The 21,413-nt window shown below is 48.1% G+C and overlaps 1 protein-coding gene across 1 annotated transcript; it reads right to left on the bottom strand.

The window, feature by feature from the left end:
* Window positions 1–10,040: 10,040 nt before the first annotated feature.
* Window positions 10,041–13,653, bottom strand: LOC103646958 (serine/threonine-protein kinase-like protein CCR4). Its single transcript, XM_020548407.2, is given in 2 exon segments — window positions 10,041–12,033; window positions 12,035–13,653. Coding segments are annotated over 2 exon segments (2,358 nt in total). The 5' UTR covers window positions 12,939–13,653; the 3' UTR covers window positions 10,041–10,579.
* Window positions 13,654–21,413: the final 7,760 nt, after the last annotated feature.

The raw sequence follows: 21,413 nt of genomic DNA, 5'->3' as shown, positions 1-21,413 counted from the left end.
TGTGGCGCACCGGACTGTCCGGTGTGCCACCGGACATGTCCGGTGCACCAGGGGGACTCAGACTCGAACTCGCCACCTTCGGGAATTTCCGGAGGCGACTCGGCTATAATTCACTGGACTGTCCGGTGTACACCGGACAGTGTCCGGTGCGCCAAGGGAGGTCGGCCTCAGGAACTCGCCAGCTTCGGGAAAAGCCAACGGCTCGTCCACTATAATTCACCGGACTGTCCGGTGTGCACCGGACTGTCCGGTGCGACTCCAGAGCAACGGCTACCTTCGCGCCAACGGCTCTCTGCCGCTCATTAAATGCGGGCTCTGCGTGCGCAGATGGCAGGCACGCCCATGCTGGCACACCGGACAGCAAACAGTACCTGTCCGGTGTGCACCGGACACCCAGGCGGGCCCACAAGTCAGAAGCTCCAACGGTCAGAATCCAACGGCAGTGATGACGTGGCAGGGGGCACCGGACTGTCCGGTGTGCACCGGACTGTCCGGTGCGCCATCGAACAGACAACCCAGCCAACGGTCAAGTTTGGTGGTTGGGGCTATAAATACCCCAACCACCCCACCATTCATTGCATCCAAGTTTTCCACTTCCCAACTACTACAAGAGCTCTAGCATTCAATTCTAGACACACCAAAGAGATCAAATCCTCTCCAAATTCCACACAACACAATAGTGACTAGAGAGAGTGATTTGCTTGTGTTCTTTCGAGCTCTTGCGCTTGGATTGCTTTCTTCGTTCTTGATTCTTTCATAGCGATCAAACTCACTTGTAATTGAGACAAGAGACACCAAACTTGTGGTGGTCCTTGTGGGAACTTTGTGTTCCAAGTGATTGAGAAGAGAAAGCTCACTCGGTCCGTGGGATCGTTTGAGAGAGGGAAGGGTTGAAAGAGACCCGGCCTTTGTGGCCTCCTCAACGGGGAGTAGGTTTGCAAGAACCGAACCTCGGTAAAACAAATCTCCGTGTCTCACTTGCTTATTCGCTTGGGATTTGTTTTGCGCCCTCTCTCGCGGACTCGTTTCCTTATTACTAACGCTAACCCGGCTTGTAGTTGTGTTTATATTTGTAAATTTCAGTTTCGCCCTATTCACCCCCCCTCTAGGCGACTATCAGTTTGACCGTTGGAGCTCTGTCAGCCTAGGCCACTGGACAGTCCGGTGATGCACCGGACAGTAACTGTTCATTGTCCGGTGCGCCTTCTGGTGCCTGCTCTGACTCTGCGCGAACTGTACGCGCACTGTAGCGCTTTTCAGGTTTCCATTGGAGTCAACCGGTGCGCTGTAGTCGTTGCTCTGCTGGCCACCGGACAGTCCGGTGTCACACTGGACAGTCTGGTGAATTATAGCGGAGTGGCTTTTCCAGAAACCTGAAGGTGGCGAGTTCGAGTTGATCCACCCTGGTGCACCGGACAGTCCGGTGCGCTAGACCAGGGCAGCCTTCGGTTTCTTTTGCTCCTTTCTTTTTGAACCCTAACTTGGACCTTATTGGTTTGTGTTGAACCTTTGGCACCTGTAGAACTCATAATCTAGAGCAAACTAGTTAGTCTAATTATTTGTGTTGGGCAATTCAACCACCAAAATCAATTAGGAAAAGGTTTGACCCTATTTCCCTTTCAATATGTAAATTTTGCACACTTTTGGATCTCAGTGCAAAAACCAAGGTATTAGGGTACCCTAAAGCATAAAGTTCACACATTTGAGGATTTCCAAGTCAAAAGATGGGAATTGGGGCTTATTTGCAAAAAGCCACTCTACACCTCTCATGTGACTAAGTCTGAAAATCAATGAACAAGGCTGACTTTGGAGCTCTGTAGTTTTAAAAATACAAAGAATTTGCCTAGGGTCAACACATCAAAAGTCTAGAGCTATAATAGAAGAACAACTTTGCTTAAGTGATTAAGCATTGTTGACATACAAAAATTGGAGATAATCAGCCCTGAAGTCTGGCTGTCACACCAAGACTCCATTATATTCAGAGAAGGCAGTAGATTGGATCAACTTTGGGACCTTGTGGAGCTCGATTTGATGGATGTTTAACCAAAACCTCTGTGACAAAGTCAAAGCTGGTTTGTTAGGCTACAACTTTGATACAGAATGTTGATCTGGTCACTACATAAAATTTGGAGCAAATTGCCCCCAAACAGGCTCTATCAGACTGACTGAATGAGCAGCGCGATGGTACAATGTCCGAATCAGAACGCCAGAACCAGATGCCTCACCGCCGGCGATCGTGCGCCTGGATTCGCGCTCACCGCGGTGATTCGTGACTAGCGCAGCTGGATAACGCAGAAGGGTAAGAAATATCGCGCCATGGATGAACTTGAGCCACTATTCACTCCGGCCGCCGTGTCCGCCTAGCTCACGGCCGCTTCGGAATCATCCTCGCCAGTGATAGCCACCTCGTGACCTTGCGCCACGTGCCTTGGTACTTTAACCACGCCGCCGTGAGTCACCCTAGCCCATTCGGTGATCGCCGGTGAGCTTGCCACGGTAAATGCCACCAATCGCTTGCACTAGTGCACCCCCTTCTCTTCGGCCATCACCGCGCGATCGTGAATTCATGGACCACCACTCAAGGGCCCTATAAATTGAGCACACCCTCGGCTCTGCTATGTAATTGTGCACTCAACACACCCACTCGTGCCTCCAATTACTCACCAGAGCCCCCGAATTGCTCAGTTCCCCCAAATCAGTTTTTCGCCACCGTGAACAAGCTCTCACCGTGGCCAGTGCACTTCAGGTCCGATCTTGTCCTCTGCTCTCTTGTTTTAGCACTCTTACATGCCCCTGATGCTCCTCGACCCATCCAATTAATCTAGACCGCACTAGATCGTCGGGAACACTTATGTTCATCCGTAGTTCGCGCTGTCTCTGTGGACGGGGTGATTTAGAGCCCAATTCCAGCAATTAAGTGAGGGGAAATGGTAGCGTAGGGTTGAATTCAGTGTCCAGCAAAGGGGAGAGCTAGCCGTCGAGTTATCCGGCCGGTGCAGGCTCACCGGAGCTCGGCCTGGCGTAGTTCGCTGTCGAGGACCGTAGGTTGTAAAGAATTAGAAAGGGAGGGACCTTAATGCAAATGTCAGTGAGACAAAACAATAGTATCACGGGCTCTTTCGGGTTGTTTAAAAAGCTAGGGTCTTCTGTGTAAAGTCAGCAACGCGGGCGCGGGCGCGCGTGTTTTCTCCTGGGCATGGGCTGACTTGGGCCAGTTCCGGCCCAATACTATTCATGTTTTTCCTTTTCCTTTTTCTGTCAGGATTAGAAAATTCATAGAAAATTGTAAAAAATGCTAAAAATGCAAGACCAATTTTGCTAGGCTCCTACAATTCTATACTATTTAATGAAAATAGTTTTATGATTTTTAATTCAAATAAGGAATTATGGAGGATTTAAAATAGCCAAAACTTATACTCCTGGAATTTTAGAAATTGGTTATTAACTCCAAAAATCATTGAACTTTTTATATAAGCTTTAAATATTATCTAGAAGCCTTGGGTAAAGTTTGGCATGATTTGGACAATATTTGGTGCCTAAACCCCAAAACCCTAATCTTCTAGTGATGCCTGCCCTATGAAATATACTACTGACTCCAAAAACCCTAGTTTCCAGGAGTTCCGTGAAGAAAAATTGTATTCAAGACCTAAGATAATCTACTTTTATTTTGTGCATTTTCATAAGCATTACATGAGCATTCATGGTTATATATGTGATATATATAGAAAACGATGAAGAAATAGAAGTTGAAGAAGAAAGAGCTACACCACCACCACCTGAAGACCCACCTGGCGGGAACTGCTTTTATTTTGACATTTGTGGAGCAGAGCCCGACTCTCCTATAACACAAGGCAAGCCCCGGTGCATTTGCCACCTCCTTGCTATTTTAAAATCTTTCTCACTTGCTTGATGCATTAGGTGATAGGAGTTGTGTGCTAAACAAATTGATGCATTTCCTTCCTTGAGAATTTGATTACCTTTCCTTGATCCCCTATTTTATAAAAATGTTTTTCTTTTGCTTAGTCTTGCTCTAGAAAAACAAAATGTTTTGTTTTGACAAAAGATGATGCTTCAAGTGGGATGGGATGTTTTCAAAATAAAACTTGATGGTGGATCCATCATGGCCGTGATGGGTTCAACATTAGAAAAGATGTACCTCTGTCAGGTACCAAACTTTGGGTTAAAATGAAAAAGCTGAGACCGGGCGGGTGACTTGCACGAGAAGAGAGTCTCGGTGTAGTGTCTCCGTCTGAGTCAATTAAGGACCGTCTCGATGTAGGCTTAATGATCGAGGACCTTTTAACTAGTCACATGCCCCATCATGGGTAAGCTTAGCCTTGGGCAGACTAATACCAGAATAAGATAACACGCAATGGGAGTGGAGTGATGGCGAGAGTAGCGTGTACCCTCCGTGGCAAGAGGCTCGACGGTGGTGTATCTGTGCTCTCGGTTGGCGTGAACCTGATCTGGTCTTAAGAACCCCGATGGTGAGTTGACATATGCAAGGGTTAAGTGCTACATATGTCGTGTGATTGGAGATCCCTAGCTAGGTATTAATCGATTCGGATCGCCGTTACTTCTCGGACATGAAGACTTGGTCACTGACCTAGACGTAGCATTCTAGTGAATAAGAAGGGTTGATAAGAAAATGGCTAGTATAGGCCAAGTGCTTGAACTAGGGTAGAAAGAACTCTAGAATTCAGGTAATGACTTAACTTGCTAATAAAACTGGATTTTTAAGGATCCACTATTAGTAAGCATTTTTGCAAACAGAGTCTTGATTCTTGATTAAGCCTTACCTTGACTCCCTTAAGCCAGCATATCCTTGAGAGTCTTTTATTTTGATGGGTAAGACTTGTGAAAGTACACTTCGCACTCAGGGTTTTCGAACCCATGTTGTTGTAGGTGAGGAAGCAGCAAATTTTTGTTGCTTTTGTTCCAAGGTGGTGCCTAAGGAAGAAAACCAGGATTGAAGCCTCGGAGGAAGTGTCCTCCTTTAAAAACTTTTTACTGTTATTCGGGAGGGGTTTTTGCCTCCCAGGATTGTAATAATATTACTCCTGCACTCCTATATTTTTACTGGTCTGTAATAATAATACTCTTTCCATACTTTAATATAAAATAAGTTGTTGTAACTGCTTCCGCATATTCGTTCCTCCGATGTGTTGTAATATCTGCGAGACGGGTGAAACGCTCTTGGGAAAGGTAAGGAATAAAGATACCAAACTTGTCAAATGGCCAGGTGCATCTACAGGGTTGTCCGAGGTCTGTTGGACAAGGACAACTGTAGGTGGGCCTAACGACTTGGGAGGTTCCGTCACAAAACTCGAGTACCACAGTTCTTCCTTACGTTTCACAATATCCCGGTTGTGGGGAATCTCCACAAGTTGGAGCCTCTCGTGCATTACACAAGATGATCACAATACAAATTCGAGTATGGGAGTGAGTAGAGTATGCACACAAGAGCACAACACACCAACAATACGCACAAATGCAAAGAAGAGAGAGCAACAACAAAACGACGAGCAAAGACTCAAGAAAATGTAACACCCCGTCCACTCCTGGACCAGAGGTACTTACTCCTGGCAACCCTCTAGAATCATATATCATATCCACAGACCAACACGAGTCTTTTGTGTGCACTTTGTCCTCACTCATGCACACATGCGAAGACTTCCCGGTGGATAACGCATCCCAAGATTGCTATGGGCCAAGCATGCTTAACCTAGAGGTTCTTTCGAGACAGGCTTCCGAAAAAGAAGATGCACCTTATTGATATGGATACTTTATTATTTATATTAAGCCTTGGGCCAGGATATCACCATCCACTAGTGCTAGGATACCACAATCCACCCTGCATAGAAGACCGACGACCTCGGCGGTCAACCCCAAGCTAGGAACCTCTCTTCTTGACCACGTATGTATGTCTAGTGTCGTCATGTGCCATGCCATGTGACAACTCAAAGGCCACATGTGCCATGCGCCATATACCCAAACCCTAAGCCCACACATGCACATGAAACCGCGAGGGTCGACTCTAATACCATTTGTAACACCCCATCCACTCTCGGACCGATGGTACTTACTACTGATAGCCCTATAGGATCATATATCATCCCTACAGACCAACACAAGTCTTTTGTGCGCACTTTGTCCTCACTCATGCACACCAGAGAAGACTTCTCGGTCGGTCACCCATCCCAAGATTTCTCTAGGCCAAGCACGCTTAACCTAGAGGTTCTTTCAAGATAGCCTTCTGAAAAAGAAGATGCATCTTGTTGGTACCGATACTCTATTAATTCTATTAAGCCTTGGGCCAGGATATCACCATCCACTAGGGCCAGGATATCATAGAAAATGTGCTCAAATCTCTCTCAAACACTTCAAAGGTGTGGTCGCGGAGTTTTGGAGTTGTAGTATGCTCTAGAAATGCTTGGTGTACTGGTAGAGGCGCCTAGGGGCCTCTTTTATAGCCCTAAGGGGGCAAGGAGTCATTGCTTCTTCCTTCGGAAAGCTCGGATTGCCTTCTGTCTATGGGTGCACCAGACTCCCTGTTTGAAACAGCCACCGAATCTTCTGATTGGTTGCCTTCCTTTTTCGAGTGGGCACTGGACTGTTCAGTGGCACACCGGACATGTCTGGTGACCCTCCCGACCGTTGTTGTGCTGACGTGGCCGGCATCGATCATGCGGCTGACCTTTGGCGCGAGCGAAGAACCGTTGGCCACTTGGCCCACCGGACATGTCCGGTGTACGCTGTACTGTACGGTGAATTTTAGCCAGTGCGCCCGAGAGTAACCCGAGAGTGTCCAGTTGGGGCCAGCCGCTCAGGCCAGCATTGGACATGTCCGGTGCACACCGAACTATCCAATGAGGCCCAGTCTGGCCCAACGTTGGCTCTTTCTAGCCAAACTCCTTCACTTCTTTTTGACTCTTTTTGTGATGATTCCTAGCACTTAGACAAACATAGTTAGCAACAAAAACAATTGACTAAGAGCTAGAATCATTCCTTTATCACTTCATTTTACAATGGTTTGCAATATGCCCAAACTCAAGTCCAAATTCCAGTTAACTTGGACAAGGAAGTTAGTAGCCAAACAATAGTGCATGAAACATAGCATAATGTAAGTGTAACTAATTCAAATGCTTAAAACTCCCGTTTTCGTAGTTTTGCCCAAGGTTGCACCTTTTGGTCTTATAATCTAACTCATTTGGACTTCGCGTCTTCAATTGGCTTGCTTGAAACATGTGCTCATGCTCATATTAAGATGGTTAGTTCAAAGCGGTGTATTGTACAGTTAATTACCAAAACACTTAGAAATGGTCCAAGGGCACATTTCCCTTTCACCTTGACAAGCTAAGAAAAAGGTTCCTTTCAGCACGAGGTGACAGTCTAATAGGAGGGAAATGCAAAGTCAACTAAACAACGGTGATGCGTCTGATCAACCTTGGTGTCCTAGGAGTATTAGATATTAAAAGGTTTGCTAGAGCACTATGATTGCGCTGGCTATGGATAGAATGGGCAAAGCTTGATGCTCCTTGGGATGGGCTAGAAACACCATACAATGAGATAGACCAACTACTCTTCAAGGCAACAACCAAAATAAAAATTGGTGTTGGAGCAAAGACCACCACACACTTAGGTGTCTCTTCGAGTGAGCCTTTTCCTTAATCTCCCGGGTCACTTAGACCCCGCAAGGACCACCACACACTTAGGTGTCTCTTGCTTCGATTACAAGTCACTTGAGAAAAGAAATGAGAAAGGAAGAAGGCAATCCAAGAGGCAAGAGCTCAAAAGAACACATAAACTCTCTCTCCCAAGTCACTAAGTGTTTGAGATGAATTGGGGACTTGGAGAGGCTTTGATCTTTTCAATTGTGTGTAGGAGTAAATGCTAGAGCTCTTGTAATGAATGTGATACTCAAAAATCATGGATGCTTGGGGTGGTGGTGGTTGGGGGTATTTATAGCCCTCAACCACCAAACAACCGTTGGGGCAGGTTGTTGTCGATGGGCGCACCGGACAGTCCGGTGCGCCACCGGACACTGTCCGGTGCGCTAGCCACGTCACCCAACCGTTAGGGTTCTGGAGCTTTTGACCATTGGAGGCTTTGTCCTCTAGTGGCACCGGACAGTCCGGTGCCGCACCGGATAGGCACTGTTCAGTGTCCGGTGCGCCTCTGACCTGCAGCTCTGACTCTGCGCGCACTATTCCTCATTGTTCATCTGATCACCGCGCTTTTGCAGTCGACTGTTGCGCGAAGTAGTCCTTGCTCCGTTGTCACACCTGACAGTCCGGTGGCACACCGGACAATCCAGTGAATTATAGCGGAGCGCGCCTGTAGAAACCCGAGAGTGGCTAGTTCATCCTTGTACGGACCTGGTGCATCGGACACTGTCCGGTGGCACACCGGACAGTCCGATGCGCTAGACCAGAGCACACTCGGTTTATTTGCTCCTTTGTATTTGAACACTCTCTTGAACATTTATTGGTTTGTGTTGAACCATTATGCACCTGTAGAACATATATTCTAGAGCAAACTAGTTAGTCCAATATTTATGTTGGGCATTCAACCACCAAAATTAATACTGGGAAAAGGTTAAACCTATTTCCCTTTCACATATCATGTAAACATTGTACCTCTATAGACTATAAAAAGGAGGGCTAGAGAGCCCCAAGGGGACAGATCATCATATTGTATTGCATAGCAATCGACACTACCACAATATCACTCTGAGAGGTCAAACCTGTATAGATCTTTATGTCTCTTGTGTGTCTTAACCTTCAGTTCTCGACTACGTGACCTACCATATATATTCAATATGGAATAATCTTTAACGGTTAGAAAATGTGTAAAGCCCCTCACTGATAGGGTCCTGAGGCCCTAGGTGGCATGGGGCTTGGCCTCTGGGGCACAAGGCCCGAGAATGCTAGCCTGGAAGTGAGCTAGGTCTTCTGTGGACCCGTTTTTTGTTGTTGAAGTTTTGGAGGACGTTTTACCAATATATAGGGTATATATTTTTTGGACTTTGACAATTATTATTATTATCAATGATAATTATAGGTTCTTGGGCTCATGATTACTTGCTTTTCATGAGTTTTTTAGGATTTTTGTGGCGCACCTTATAAATACTCACTTTATGCTAAAATAAAATTCGTTTTACCTTTTTTAGTTGGTTCATGCAATAATTACTGTATTGTTTTATATGTGTCTGAATTCATTATCATCCATTTAAACATATATATATAAATCAAGAGTTAAAACGACTAATATTTTGAGACGGAGGAAGTAGTAATAATTAGTAACGTAGAGGCTCTGTTAGAACATCTCCAACAATGCCTCAAACTAGTGCCTTAAATTGAAATATGGGGCTCTACACAGGAAAAACCACTCCAACAGTGCCTTATTTCATAAAATTTTGTCAAAAAACTATAGGGCACCCTCTCAAGTGCCTCAAATATACTACACTATAGTGGGCTGCCCTATAATCTAGATTTGGGGCTTTACTGTTGGAGCGGGGTGTTTTGTTGGTGCACTAAATTCTATAAAATATACTTATTTTTAAATTATAGGGTATTTTTATAGGTCACGTTGTTGGAGATGCTTTTAGTGCTTCTAGTTAATATAGTAAGATTGTCCATCCGACCATACCTTCCATATACATGACTCTATAGGACCCTAGTCGTTCTATATGGGGGCTATAAAAGAACACCGAAAGATCATTCGAATCGGAAACGGGTCCCAAAAAGGAACAGCTCTTTCATGTGCATGCCCAAAAGGTGACCAATGCAACGCAGCTAGCTGACAAAGGAGCTTAACAACTTCAGATCTGCCCATGTGAAATCTTTTTGGAGAAAAACCAGGAAGACGAGCCAGCACTGCACGATGTAATCATCGATTCACATGAAACATCCCTCCCTGCGTCGTCAACAAGCACTCAAACCACCGTAGTACCAGCTTTCAACAATTTATTTATTTTTCCTTCTATAAGCTCCTCAACAAGACGTGGGGGAAAAAATCAGTGTATAATACGGATGCGCTGGTCTTAACCACAACGATCCTCAGTAGAAAATTGGAAGCAAATGTAAATCGTGATTCTTTTCTTCTCAAATTTTGTTACTCATCTATCTATGCACATTGGTCAAAGAATATGGAGAAACCACCCAACGAGGAAAAAGACAAGTATACAACGAATACAGCAAGGAAGGAGAAAGTGGGGAGCAAAGAAAGAAAGAAAGAATGATCTTTTCCGTCGTGCTACTGGTCTCTCGTCAACCGTTTCGCCGGGCCATCTGTTGATCCGGTGCCCTGTCCCTGTGTGGGTTGTTCGCAAGTCAATCGAAGGTAATCTAGCCGTTGATAACGCGGCAGCAGCGGCATCCGAGATGTCGGCGTCGACCGCCTCGCTCTCTCTTGCTTCATCACCTTTTTCAACGGGAAAACCATGGCCCAGGGACAGGCGATTCGGCGCGTGCGGCGGCTTGCAGTTGGCAGCCACCATGGTCCACGGAAGTGGCCGATGCCGCAATGCAAATGGCTACTTCTCGTCAGCAGCTTAGAGTTCGGGACGGCGCGGCGGCTAGTCCGTGTCGGTGAGGTCGAACTGGTCGGTGCCGGAGCGGGAGAGGACGGACCGGCGGCCGGTGCTTGCGCGGGACAGCGGCGCCGCCGCCCCGCAGGCTACGAGGGCGCGCTCCAGGGCGACCACGACCTCGGTCATGGACGGGCGTTCGCAGCCCACGGGTCCCACGCAGTCGGCGGCGAGGTAGCCCACGTAGGCCAGCGCCTCAGCCTCGCCGGGCGTGGGCGCGGGCAGGCGCGGGTCGAGCACGCGCGCGACGTCGTCGGCCAGGATGTGCGGCACCGCGAACTCAACCACGTTCTTGGGCGTCACGCTCTCGGCGTAGCGCTGCACGACGCGGCAGCCGGACACGAGCTCCAGGAGCACCACGCCGAAGCTGTACACGTCGCTCTTGTCCGTCAGGTGTTGCAGCCGGTAGTACTCCGGGTCCATGTACCCCACCGTGCCCCCCGTGTAGAGCGGCTCCTGCGGCGTGCCGGCGCCGGGGTCCAGGACGGAGGACAGCCCGAAGTCGGCGATCTTGGCCGTCCACGCGTCGTCGAGCAGGATGTTTGCGGACTTGACGTCGCGGTGGATGATGGGCGGCACGGCGTACACGTGCATGTACTCGATGCCCCGCGCTGCGCCCAGGGCGATGGTCAGACGGCCGCGCCACGACGACACGACCGCCGCCAGGGGGCTGCGGCTGTGGAGCTGATCGTGCAACGTGCCGTTCGCCATGAACTCGTACACCAGCACGCGCTCGCCGGAGTCGGCGCAGCAGCCCAGCAGGCACACGATGTTCTTGTGGTTGGCGCGCGCCAGCGCGGTCAGCTCCGAGTCGAACGCCGTCTCGCGGTCGCGGTGCCGCGCCACCGAGCTTGATGCCTTTGCCGAGTCCTCGGCGCGCTTGATCGCAACCTCGCGCCCGTCGGGGAGGGTGCCACGGTACACGGACCCGAAGCTGCCGGTCCCGATCCGGCTGTCGTCGGAGAACCCGTCCGTCGAGGCGTGGAGCATGTCTAGCATGAAGTTCTCCACCACCACGCTGCCAGGCCCCCTGCTCCTGCTGGACCCGACCCTCGGCGGCATCAGCGACTGTTGCGCACCACCGGAGGTATCCTGTTCGTTCCTGCGGCGGCGCCGGCGCCGGCGACACCGCAGGACCAGCGCGAACTGCAATGCCACGAAGAAGACGAAGAAAGCGGTGGTCCCCGCCGCGATGGCAATCCACATGGTCTTCCTGCCCCTGCCGCCCTTCACGGGGACGAGCGACGCGTTGGGCCTGGCGACGTTGAGCTCGAACGCGCAGTCGACGCAGACGCAGCGGCCGTCGTCGCAGAGGTTGGCGGAGCCCGGCAAGACGCCGCATTGGCACGAGGACATGGGCAGGCAGGGGCCCGGCAAGACGCGGCCAAAGACGAGGCGGTTGGTGGCGTTGAACTCAGGTCCGCCCCAGCAGACCAGGGAGTAATTGGCCATGACTCATGAGCACGCCGCAAAAGGCCTTGCCGTACGCGCGCACGTCGAGGAACTGGGCGCGCGCGAGTCCGGCCGGCGGCACTGCCACGCCGTCGCCGAAGCAGCGGATGGTGGAATTGGTGCGCAGGCCGCAGACGCCGGCCTCCCCCAATGCCAGCGCCGCGTACCCGGTGGCCGCGTCGTCGGGGGCGACCGTCGGCGGGTCGTGGCCCCAGCACGCGAGCACCCCCGTCGTGGACAGCGCGCACGCGCGGTGGCCGCACGCGGCCACGACGTCGAAGCTCCCGTCTGCCGGCGCGCCGGCGACGGCCGCAGCCGCCGTGTCGTTCCCGAAGCAACGGATGGACGCCGGCGTCCCTTTGAGGATCCCGCACACGAAGCCGTCCCCCACGGCGGCGGCGGCGAAGCGGAGGTCCCTGGAGATGTTGAGGCCGCGCCAACGCCAGCAGTGGAGCTCCCCGCTGCTGAGCACCCCGCAGACGCGGTACTCTCCCGAGGACAGCGCCCGGAGCGGCGGGCCCATGTAGACCCGCTTGGAGCTGCTGCTGCCGTCGCCGGACAGGTCCCACCAGCGCATGTCGATGTCGCCCGCGCGCTCGCCGGAGGGCCTCACGGCACAGAGGAAGTTCTCCCCTCCGGCCAGCGCGGCGAAGGGGTGCGAGGACGGGTACGTCACCTGGCGCGCGTGGTCGCCGCCGGCGGCCGTGCAGTTGAGGTCGACCAGCAGCGGGGACGCCGCGGACGGCAGCAGCGCGCACACTATGGTAGTGGTGTCCGCCTTGGCCATGGCGAAGGTGGAGAGCGCCGCCGCCGCCACGGGCCGCCATGTCGCGAACAGGAAGACGGGCAGGAAGAGGAAGGTGGCGTCGAGGTGGAGCCGGCGCGGCGGCGGCATGGGAATGCGCGGCAGCGTGTGGGGAGATGGAGGGGGAGCGGTAGGCGGGGGGACATGGTAAGGCAGCCGCGGCACAAGTGTGAGCGGGTGTGGCGGCGTCAGGTGGTGGATTTGGTGGCTAATCCTGCTCCGGCCTGCGCGCTCTGCTCTAGCACTCGCCTCAACTACTCTCAGCTCCGCTCACTGCGCTGCCGCGGCATCCGGCATACTTGCGTTGCGTCCATCTCCATCCGCCAAGGGAAGGGGTCGAGGTGACTGATTAGCTAGCTCGTTAGTGCGGTGGACAATGGTCATGGCGATGATTACCGTCGGTAAAATTTAACTAATTGTTGTCTCCCGGCAGGGGCAGGTGCAGCTGGGCAGGACAAGATTGCGCTGTCAGGCAAGCACTGGCGACGCATGTGCCAAGAGGATCATGGTTGCTTCCTGTGGATGCCAATCTGCCGGCGAAAACTACCGACTACCAGTTGATGCAGCCTCATCGGCGTCAGATTACTGTCTCGGGCAGCTGTACCTGGCGTTAGTTCCGTGTGCACGCCAACTTTAATTCGGTTTTGGACTGCTGACAGTGGCGGCTTAGGCTAGCTCCACCATTCATACTACTGCAAATTAGTACTCTAAAAAATATATTTTATCCTTATCATCAAGATTCTATACTCTATAACAAAATCTACCACAGTTATATTTACTCTATATATTAATTCTATATCAACTACCACATATTATATCAATTTTTTTTTACTCCTGACGCCACACTGCTGACGTGTAAGCCGTGTGGTGCAAAGTTCCACTGACACAAGTTGGATAGGTAGAAATGTACGTACGCTGGAGATCGAGTTTCCTTTGTGATGTACAATTTTACAGTAGCTGATAGAGTCTCCCGCTGCAGCAAAGTTCCACCACGTCGCAAGCCCGCAACCTGCACTAATTTGCGCCGCAACTTCATTCAAATCCTCCACGAAAATGATACTGCTTTTACTGATCATAACTCGAAGATGGAAGTTGCTACCCGCCGCTTCAAAATTTTCCTTAGATTATGTGTTCACTGAGGAAGAAGCCAGGTGGGCAGTTTTTCGCATGTCGGATAACAGTGCACCCGGACCTGATGGATTTGGCCCTAGTTTCTACAAAGCTGCCTGGAGCACTCTCAACAACAGAATCCTCCACCTTCTAAACTCATTCTACCGCGGGCTCGCAAACTTGCATAACATCAACAAATCCTATCTGGTTCTGATCCCAAAAAAACAGGCGCCTCGGAGATGAAAGATTTAGGCCAATATGTCTGCAAAACTGTTGCGCCAAGATCATCTCCAAAGTGATCACCGCCAGACTAAAATAAAAATTCCTTCGCTCATCGACCCAGACCATACTTGCTTCATCAAAGGCCGCGCGATCTCATAAAATTTTGTTTATGCACTTGAGCTGTTGCAATGCTGCCACAAAAATGATAATCCCAACCGTGGTGTTCAAGCTGGATTTCATGAAGGCTTTTGACACGGTTGAGGCTTAATTTGGGTACTCTAGTATTGACCTCAATCCACTTGTATTGAGGTGGATTATGGTGTAACTTAAACTAATTTACACCTCAATCCAACTCAACACATGTGGATTGAGGTTAATACTAGATTATCCAAACAAAGCCGGATCGGGTAACACTCCGGGCCATTATGTAAGCCAGAGGCTTTTCCGATCCTGGTGCTTCTGGGTCCACTGTCAACGTCGAACATCGGTATCCTCCTCAATGGCTGCCCTGGCCCTTGGTTCCCCTGCAAGAAAGGACATCGACAGGATGACCCTCTATTGGTCTATCCCCATAGCTCTTCCTCCTGGCGGTTGACGTTCTTCAGGCTTTAATTAAAGTCAGACAGTCGGATTAAGGACCCCATCATCCTGGGTAGGCCTAGCTCTGTCCTCCAGTATGCGGATGACACTCTCATCCTCAACAAGGGGATGACCTTGGCTGCTCTCAACCTTTGCTACACCCTAGATCAGTTCAGCTCAGCAACAGGCCTCCACATCAACTTCTCAAAAAAGTGTGATGGTTCCAATGCACTTGGATGACCTGGCTGTCTCTGATTGTGTTCAGATTTTTGGGTGTCGCGTTGAAGGTTTCCCCTAGAGCTACCTCGTCTACCAGTCTCAACTTGCAAGCCATGGGTTGTCTCGTCCTCCTCAACTCGGTGCTTGATGGATAGCTAAACTATATCATGTGTGCGATGCCTATAGTGCACACAATTGATAGGAAACGTCATGGTTTTCTATGGAATGGCTCTGATGAGGTATCTAGTGCCAAATGCTTGGTTTCCTGGGTGATGATGTGCTCTCCACGCCAAACTCGGGGGCTCGGGGTGAAGAACACTCAGACTTAGAATACTTGCTTACTCCTGAAGCTGCTCCATCGCCTGTACACCTCGGCAAAATTTCTCTTGGGCCTGTTGGGCTCGTCAGCAAACTTGCTTGGCAAGCCTCACCAGACCTCTTCGAGGCACTCACTAGAAAAAGCCTCAAAGATGTCCTCCCCCTCTATTGGGCTATCACCTGCTGTGAGGTCGGAGATGGACGCAACACTTCCTTCTAGTTGCATGCATGACACTCTAACGACGACTTCGCCACCCTGTTCCCAAATCTCTACAACCATGCCCGTGTTAAAGATATAAGTGTGCACAACTAGCTCGAGCAGGGCCTCTCCTCCGGACTCCTAGGAAACCTCTCGGCTGTGGCGTATGATGAGCTCTATTCCCTTTAATACCTTCTATCTGGTGTTTCCCGCTCCAATGGCATGATACTCGTCGTTGGTTCGCCGTTGACACCGATGGGTGGCTCCCGTCCAAGGTTATCTGCACTTGGCTCTCTACTCAGGACTGCCCTAACAACTGGGTGTCGCTCTTCATTTGGGGCAGCTATGCCCCCATGATAAAGTTCTTTGCCTAGCTAACGTCCCATGACCGCCTCTAGAGACGACATAACCTCCACAAGAAGAATATTTGTTAGAATCTATACTGCCTAGGATCGATTCCTAAGTCCCTATAAAACCAATCCGTAACTGGAACTGGAAGTATAATCTTGATGACGAGTAGTTCTGATCTACTAAGAGGAATAGAGGAATACACACCTTTGTTGTTGTTGCTATCTTCATACAGTCGCCCTGCAGAGAAGCAGCAGGCATCGGGATTCGTGCCGCCGTAGGTTGTTGCGTTTCCAAACACTCCGACGTCTAGGCGATGGGGGCCTCTGAGGACTAGGGTTTTGGGGCGAGGTACTAGCGTTAGTCTTTTCTGCGACCCCTTAGTCCTATATATAGCGTCGTGTGTCCGGGGGCTCCAACCGAGGTTAGCGTGGGCCCTCCCGATCAAGGGCCCGATTAAAGGAACGATAGTTGGGTTAAGCCCAATCCAGTCTCTATTGACCGGCTGTAGAGGACACACCCAACAATCTCCCCTTTGTTCTCTACATTCCTTGTACTCAACTTTTCTGGATTCCATCCCTCGACAAGTTTACACATAGAGACCAATGCGTGACAATAACCGATTAAGTATCATCGCACTCATTGACTACAACATGCTCTCCTGCTTCAGAACGAAAAGAGACTTCATTTGGTTGCAATCTGTAGCCCCTTTGATTCAAGATCATAGGTACTCCCTTAAACCCATGCCGGCTGCGTGCTTACTAAACACGCTGGGTGGAAGACCTTTTGTGAGCGGATCCGCTAGCATCTGCTATCTTCTGTTATGCTCATGTTTTATGATTTGATCCTGAATCTACTCCTTAACAACATAATACTAAAAGTCAATGAACTTGGCAGCGCCACATGACTTGCTGTTATAGGAGTACGTTACCGCTGGCTCATTATCGCAGTAAATTCTCAGTGGTCGCTCTATGCTATCAACCACTCTTAATCCGGGTACAAATTTCTTTATCTTTATTGCCTGCCCATTTGCCTCATGCATGGTTACAAACTCAGTGTGCATTGTCGACGATGCTCTCGCTGTCTGTTTGCAACTTTTATAAGAAATAACTCCCCCAGATATAGTAAATTTATACCTCGAAATAGGGAACTAGATCTTATGTTTGTTAGCATGAGGCCATTTTCGTACCTTGGAGGTACATTAGAGCCTTCTTAACTGCTTAACAGTGTTCTATGCTTGGGTTGATCTGATATCTCCCAAGCATCCCGGTAGTAAATTCTAAGTCAGGGCGAATATATATTTGAGCATACAAAATGCTTCTGATAGTAGAAGCATATGGTACTGACTTTATCTGATCTTTCTGACACTGAATCTGGGGACACTGATGATTCCCAAACTTATCACCCTTGACTTTTGGCGCAGGCGCGGCCTTACACTGATGCATACTGTACTTCTTTAGTACTTTTCTATGTATAACTTCTGTGAGAGTTCTAATACTTCATTATGTCTATCTCTGTGAAATTCTATTTTAAAACATAAGAGGCTTCTCCTATGTCTTTTTATATCGAAGTTCGAGGAACAAAAACTTTCTGTTTCCGCCAGTAGATCTTTATCACTACTAGCTAAACATATGTCATCGACATACAGAACAAGGAAGATATACTTTATTTTTTTTCTTTAGATTTTGCATAAATGCAATTGTCTTCCTCGTTATCCTCGAAACTAAACTTTCTGATAGTCTGATCAGACTTGACATACCACTATCTGGAGGAACGTTTTAATCCATAAATGGACCTCCTTAAGTGACATCTCTTGTTTTTCTTTTACTGCTCACAACAAAACCCTTTGGTTGTGTCATGAACACGTTTTTCTGTTAACTCTCCATTTAGTGATGTTGTCATTACATCCATCTAATGGAGCTCTGGATCAAAAAAAAGCCACTAATGCCATAATGATCTGAAATGAATCTTTTGTTAGGACAAGTGAGAAGGTTTTATGGTAGTCAATGCCTTCTCACTGTGTGAACGCCTTGGCCACATGTCCTTGTATCTTTCTATATTTCCTTTGGAGTCACGCTTGGTCTTCTAGACCCACTAATTTGCGCTTCTCGTAGTTGTTTCATATGTAATGGGATCACTTTCTGCTCCGATACCATTGTTAGAATCTATACTGCCTAGGATCGATTCCTAAGTCCCTATAAAACCAATCCGTAACTGGAACTGGAAGTATAATCTTGATGACGAGTAGTTCTGATCTACTAAGAGGAATAGAGGAATACACACCTTTGTTGTTGTTGCTATCTTCATACAGTCGCCCTGCAGAGAAGCAGCAGGCATCGGGATTCGTGCCGCCGTAGGTTGTTGCGTTTCCAAACACTCCGACGTCTAGGCGATGGGGGCCTCTGAGGACTAGGGTTTTGGGGCGAGGTACTAGCGTTAGTCTTTTCTGCGACCCCTTAGTCCTATATATAGCGTCGTGTGTCCGGGGGCTCCAACCGAGGTTAGCGTGGGCCCTCCCGATCAAGGGCCCGATTAAAGGAACGATAGTTGGGTTAAGCCCAATCCAGTCTCTATTGACCGGCTGTAGAGGACACACCCAACAATATTGTCCCTGATGTTGTTTGCAAGGTGTGCTCCCGCTGCCCTAAAGAAACGTTGCACATTCTCCTTCAGTGTGAGTTTGCGTGTGCCTTCTGTGCCGCAATTGGTGTCAAAGTTAATGCCTCTACCAGCAGGTCCAGGCTTCATTTGCTCCCGTGCCCGAGCTCCATCAACGGCGACGTGTTCCCCACCTTCATTGCTCTTTGTTGTTGGCACCTATGGAAGTGGTGCAACCACTTCGCTTCCAGAAGAGAATCAACCTGTATTGTTTCACTCTTCGCGCTTGTCTGGTCGATGCCTGTCTGTGGGCTTACTGGCTCAAGTCTTGTAATAGGAGCCTTGCTTTGCCTTGTTGTGATTCCCTCACCCTTGTCATCTCCCGCTTGTGAAACTCTGTTACTCTGTACTCCCCCCTGGGGGTCCTTTAGCGTGCCTACTGCAATATATCAGGTGGGGGGTTTTCCCCTCCATCGATAATAAAAAACCATATTTTTTATTCACGCGTCCATTCTCGTGCCCACTCAACAGACTTAATAAATTATGAAGTATGAATCAGTACATTCTCCTCACCCTCTCTTATTCTTAACTTTATCTTTAGATCCATGGCTCCGGAAAAACAACTTTGCATGATTTAAGTTGTTGTTTGTAATAAAGGAAAAGTGAAGAAATTTTGAAGGATTGAAATTCTATAGAAAATTTCCATATGTGGCTCTTTGGAACAAAGGATTAAGTTCCTACAAATCCTATAAAATTCCTATGGAATAGAGCATTATAATGAGACTTTAGAGGATTTCTAACATGAAGTTCACCCTTTGGAAAAAATTTCTTTGGAATTGCACTTGCCATGTAAGTCTATTCCTACTTTTTTCCTATCCCTATGTTTTACCGATCTTGCATTCCAAAGGAGGCCTTAATAATTTTTGCATTGTTTTTATGTATTTGTAGTATATGTATTGTTTGTGTTGTGTGGTTGTGTTTGGACACATACTTGCGATGGGAATAGCGCACAGATGTCAAATGGAAAGTCAATCATAAACCTCAAATATTTTTTCATTGGACCATTTTGTATCTCAATGGCCATAATTTATTAATTTCAGGCCAGGCCATTAATATATATTAAATTATTAACACCTTTTCACACACATGGAAGGCATTAATGTACCATTTTGAGAAGTGATATGAAAAAGAACATTCATATAATGTATTGTTCTACTGATACATATGTTAGACCTTGTAATGGGATCTTATGCTTAAACCCTAATCGTTAGATGTGTTAGAAAGCTAAGGTTTACCATTGCTATGATGAGTCATTTATGTAATCGTTGTGTACGTGAATTTCTGATCCTGGCACGTACATGGTTCGCATTCGGTTTACCTTCCAAAACCAGGTGTGACATTAAAATACGCAGATTAAACTCAATAGTAGTCTAGAGCGAGAGAGAACACACCAATTACATAACCGGACATCATCAACAATTCACCATCAGCAATTCACGAACACAACAATTACATAACCGGACATCATCACATAGTGCTCAAATAATAACATAAAAGAGGGTAATAGTTGATTACATCATGATGTATGAGACATCCACATAGTCATTAATATATATTAAAGTGCGAAAACGAAACGTAGCTAAACACGACCTTCACAGGCAACCGACTGGGGGTTTGCCGCTAACCCACGCCTAGAACTCCTCATACTCTTTGAACTCCTGGAAATCCTCCACCACGACTTCATCTTATCCTGAGCAGTGGTTGCAATGTGGACAAACTAGGGGGTTTGGTGTGTAAAGCAAGAGTGAGTACACATCAACATACTCAACAATTGTCCCGTTTGGCTATAGTGGACTAGCTTTATGTGGGGTTTAAGATCAAGCGGTTGCTTTTAGTTGGTTAGGTAATTATTACTAGTAGAGAGCCAGGTTTTAGCATTAAACCCAAGTTATTAACCCAAAAGTACCCTTTCCAAACGGAAAGAATACCAGAAACCATAATCATAATCACAATAAAAATCATCATTATCCTCATCATCATCATCTATAAACATAGTATCTCGAATCAATGTGTCTCTAATCAATGGAGCTTCCAAGGCCGCTCATAACCGTGAGCATGGCTGATATATAAGTTTCATAACAATTTGCAGAGGTTGCACACTTTACCCATGAGTTGTGTTCCCTTTTTGCCTCGGACCGATCAAACCCTTAAACACTTACAAGGTGAATAGGCAAGGTTTCACTACGTAGCCTTTACAAAGGTTCCCCGAGGCTGTAGTCATCTGTTAGGTATCCTAAATGTACCACACTCATCCCCTAGGGACAAACCACCCTCGGCAGAGTGATCCGCATACACCGAGTCCCATTGATGGCACGACAGCGAAGCAAACTACACCTCAGTCCTCAAATTATTCAGCTAAGGGCGTCCCATACCACCCTCATGGTTGTACTGTTTTCTCAGGTGGTCATCCAACAAACCAGTCCTTACAGAGAAGCACTCAAGAAACCGCTTGAGCCCCCATAAATATCATAATACCATCATCATAATCAAAAGGGGTAAACATTGTATTATAAATAATCTCATCATGTTCATTGATTAGGGTGAAGCACTAGCATAGAGCTAAACCAAAAGGATCCAACCCACATAGGTAAACAAGGACATGATAAAGAAAGCTAGTCAATCCTTAGGTATAAATTGTGTAAATGCGGGGAGTGAATTATAAAATGAGTAGGACGTAGATGGGTCAAAGGACACATGCCTTCACCAACCAGCTGCTGCTCAGGGTCTTCACCTGCAACTCTTTCGAACTCCACCAATGAATCGTTATCTATATGAGTTCAAACATACATTCCACAAACTTAATATGAAAAACAATACACCATGCAATAGAATGCAACAAATAAGCAGACGCTTAGCGTAGGGCTCGCATCTACGACTATGCGAGAAAGTAAATACAACGGTCGAGGCTACAG

Source organism: Zea mays, chromosome 2, assembly GCF_902167145.1.
Source record: "Zea mays cultivar B73 chromosome 2, Zm-B73-REFERENCE-NAM-5.0, whole genome shotgun sequence".
In the NCBI taxonomy this organism is placed as follows: Eukaryota; Viridiplantae; Streptophyta; class Magnoliopsida; order Poales; family Poaceae; genus Zea; species Zea mays.
Note: the sequence above shows the minus strand (reverse complement) of the source record. Positions and strands in the feature narration are given on the sequence as shown.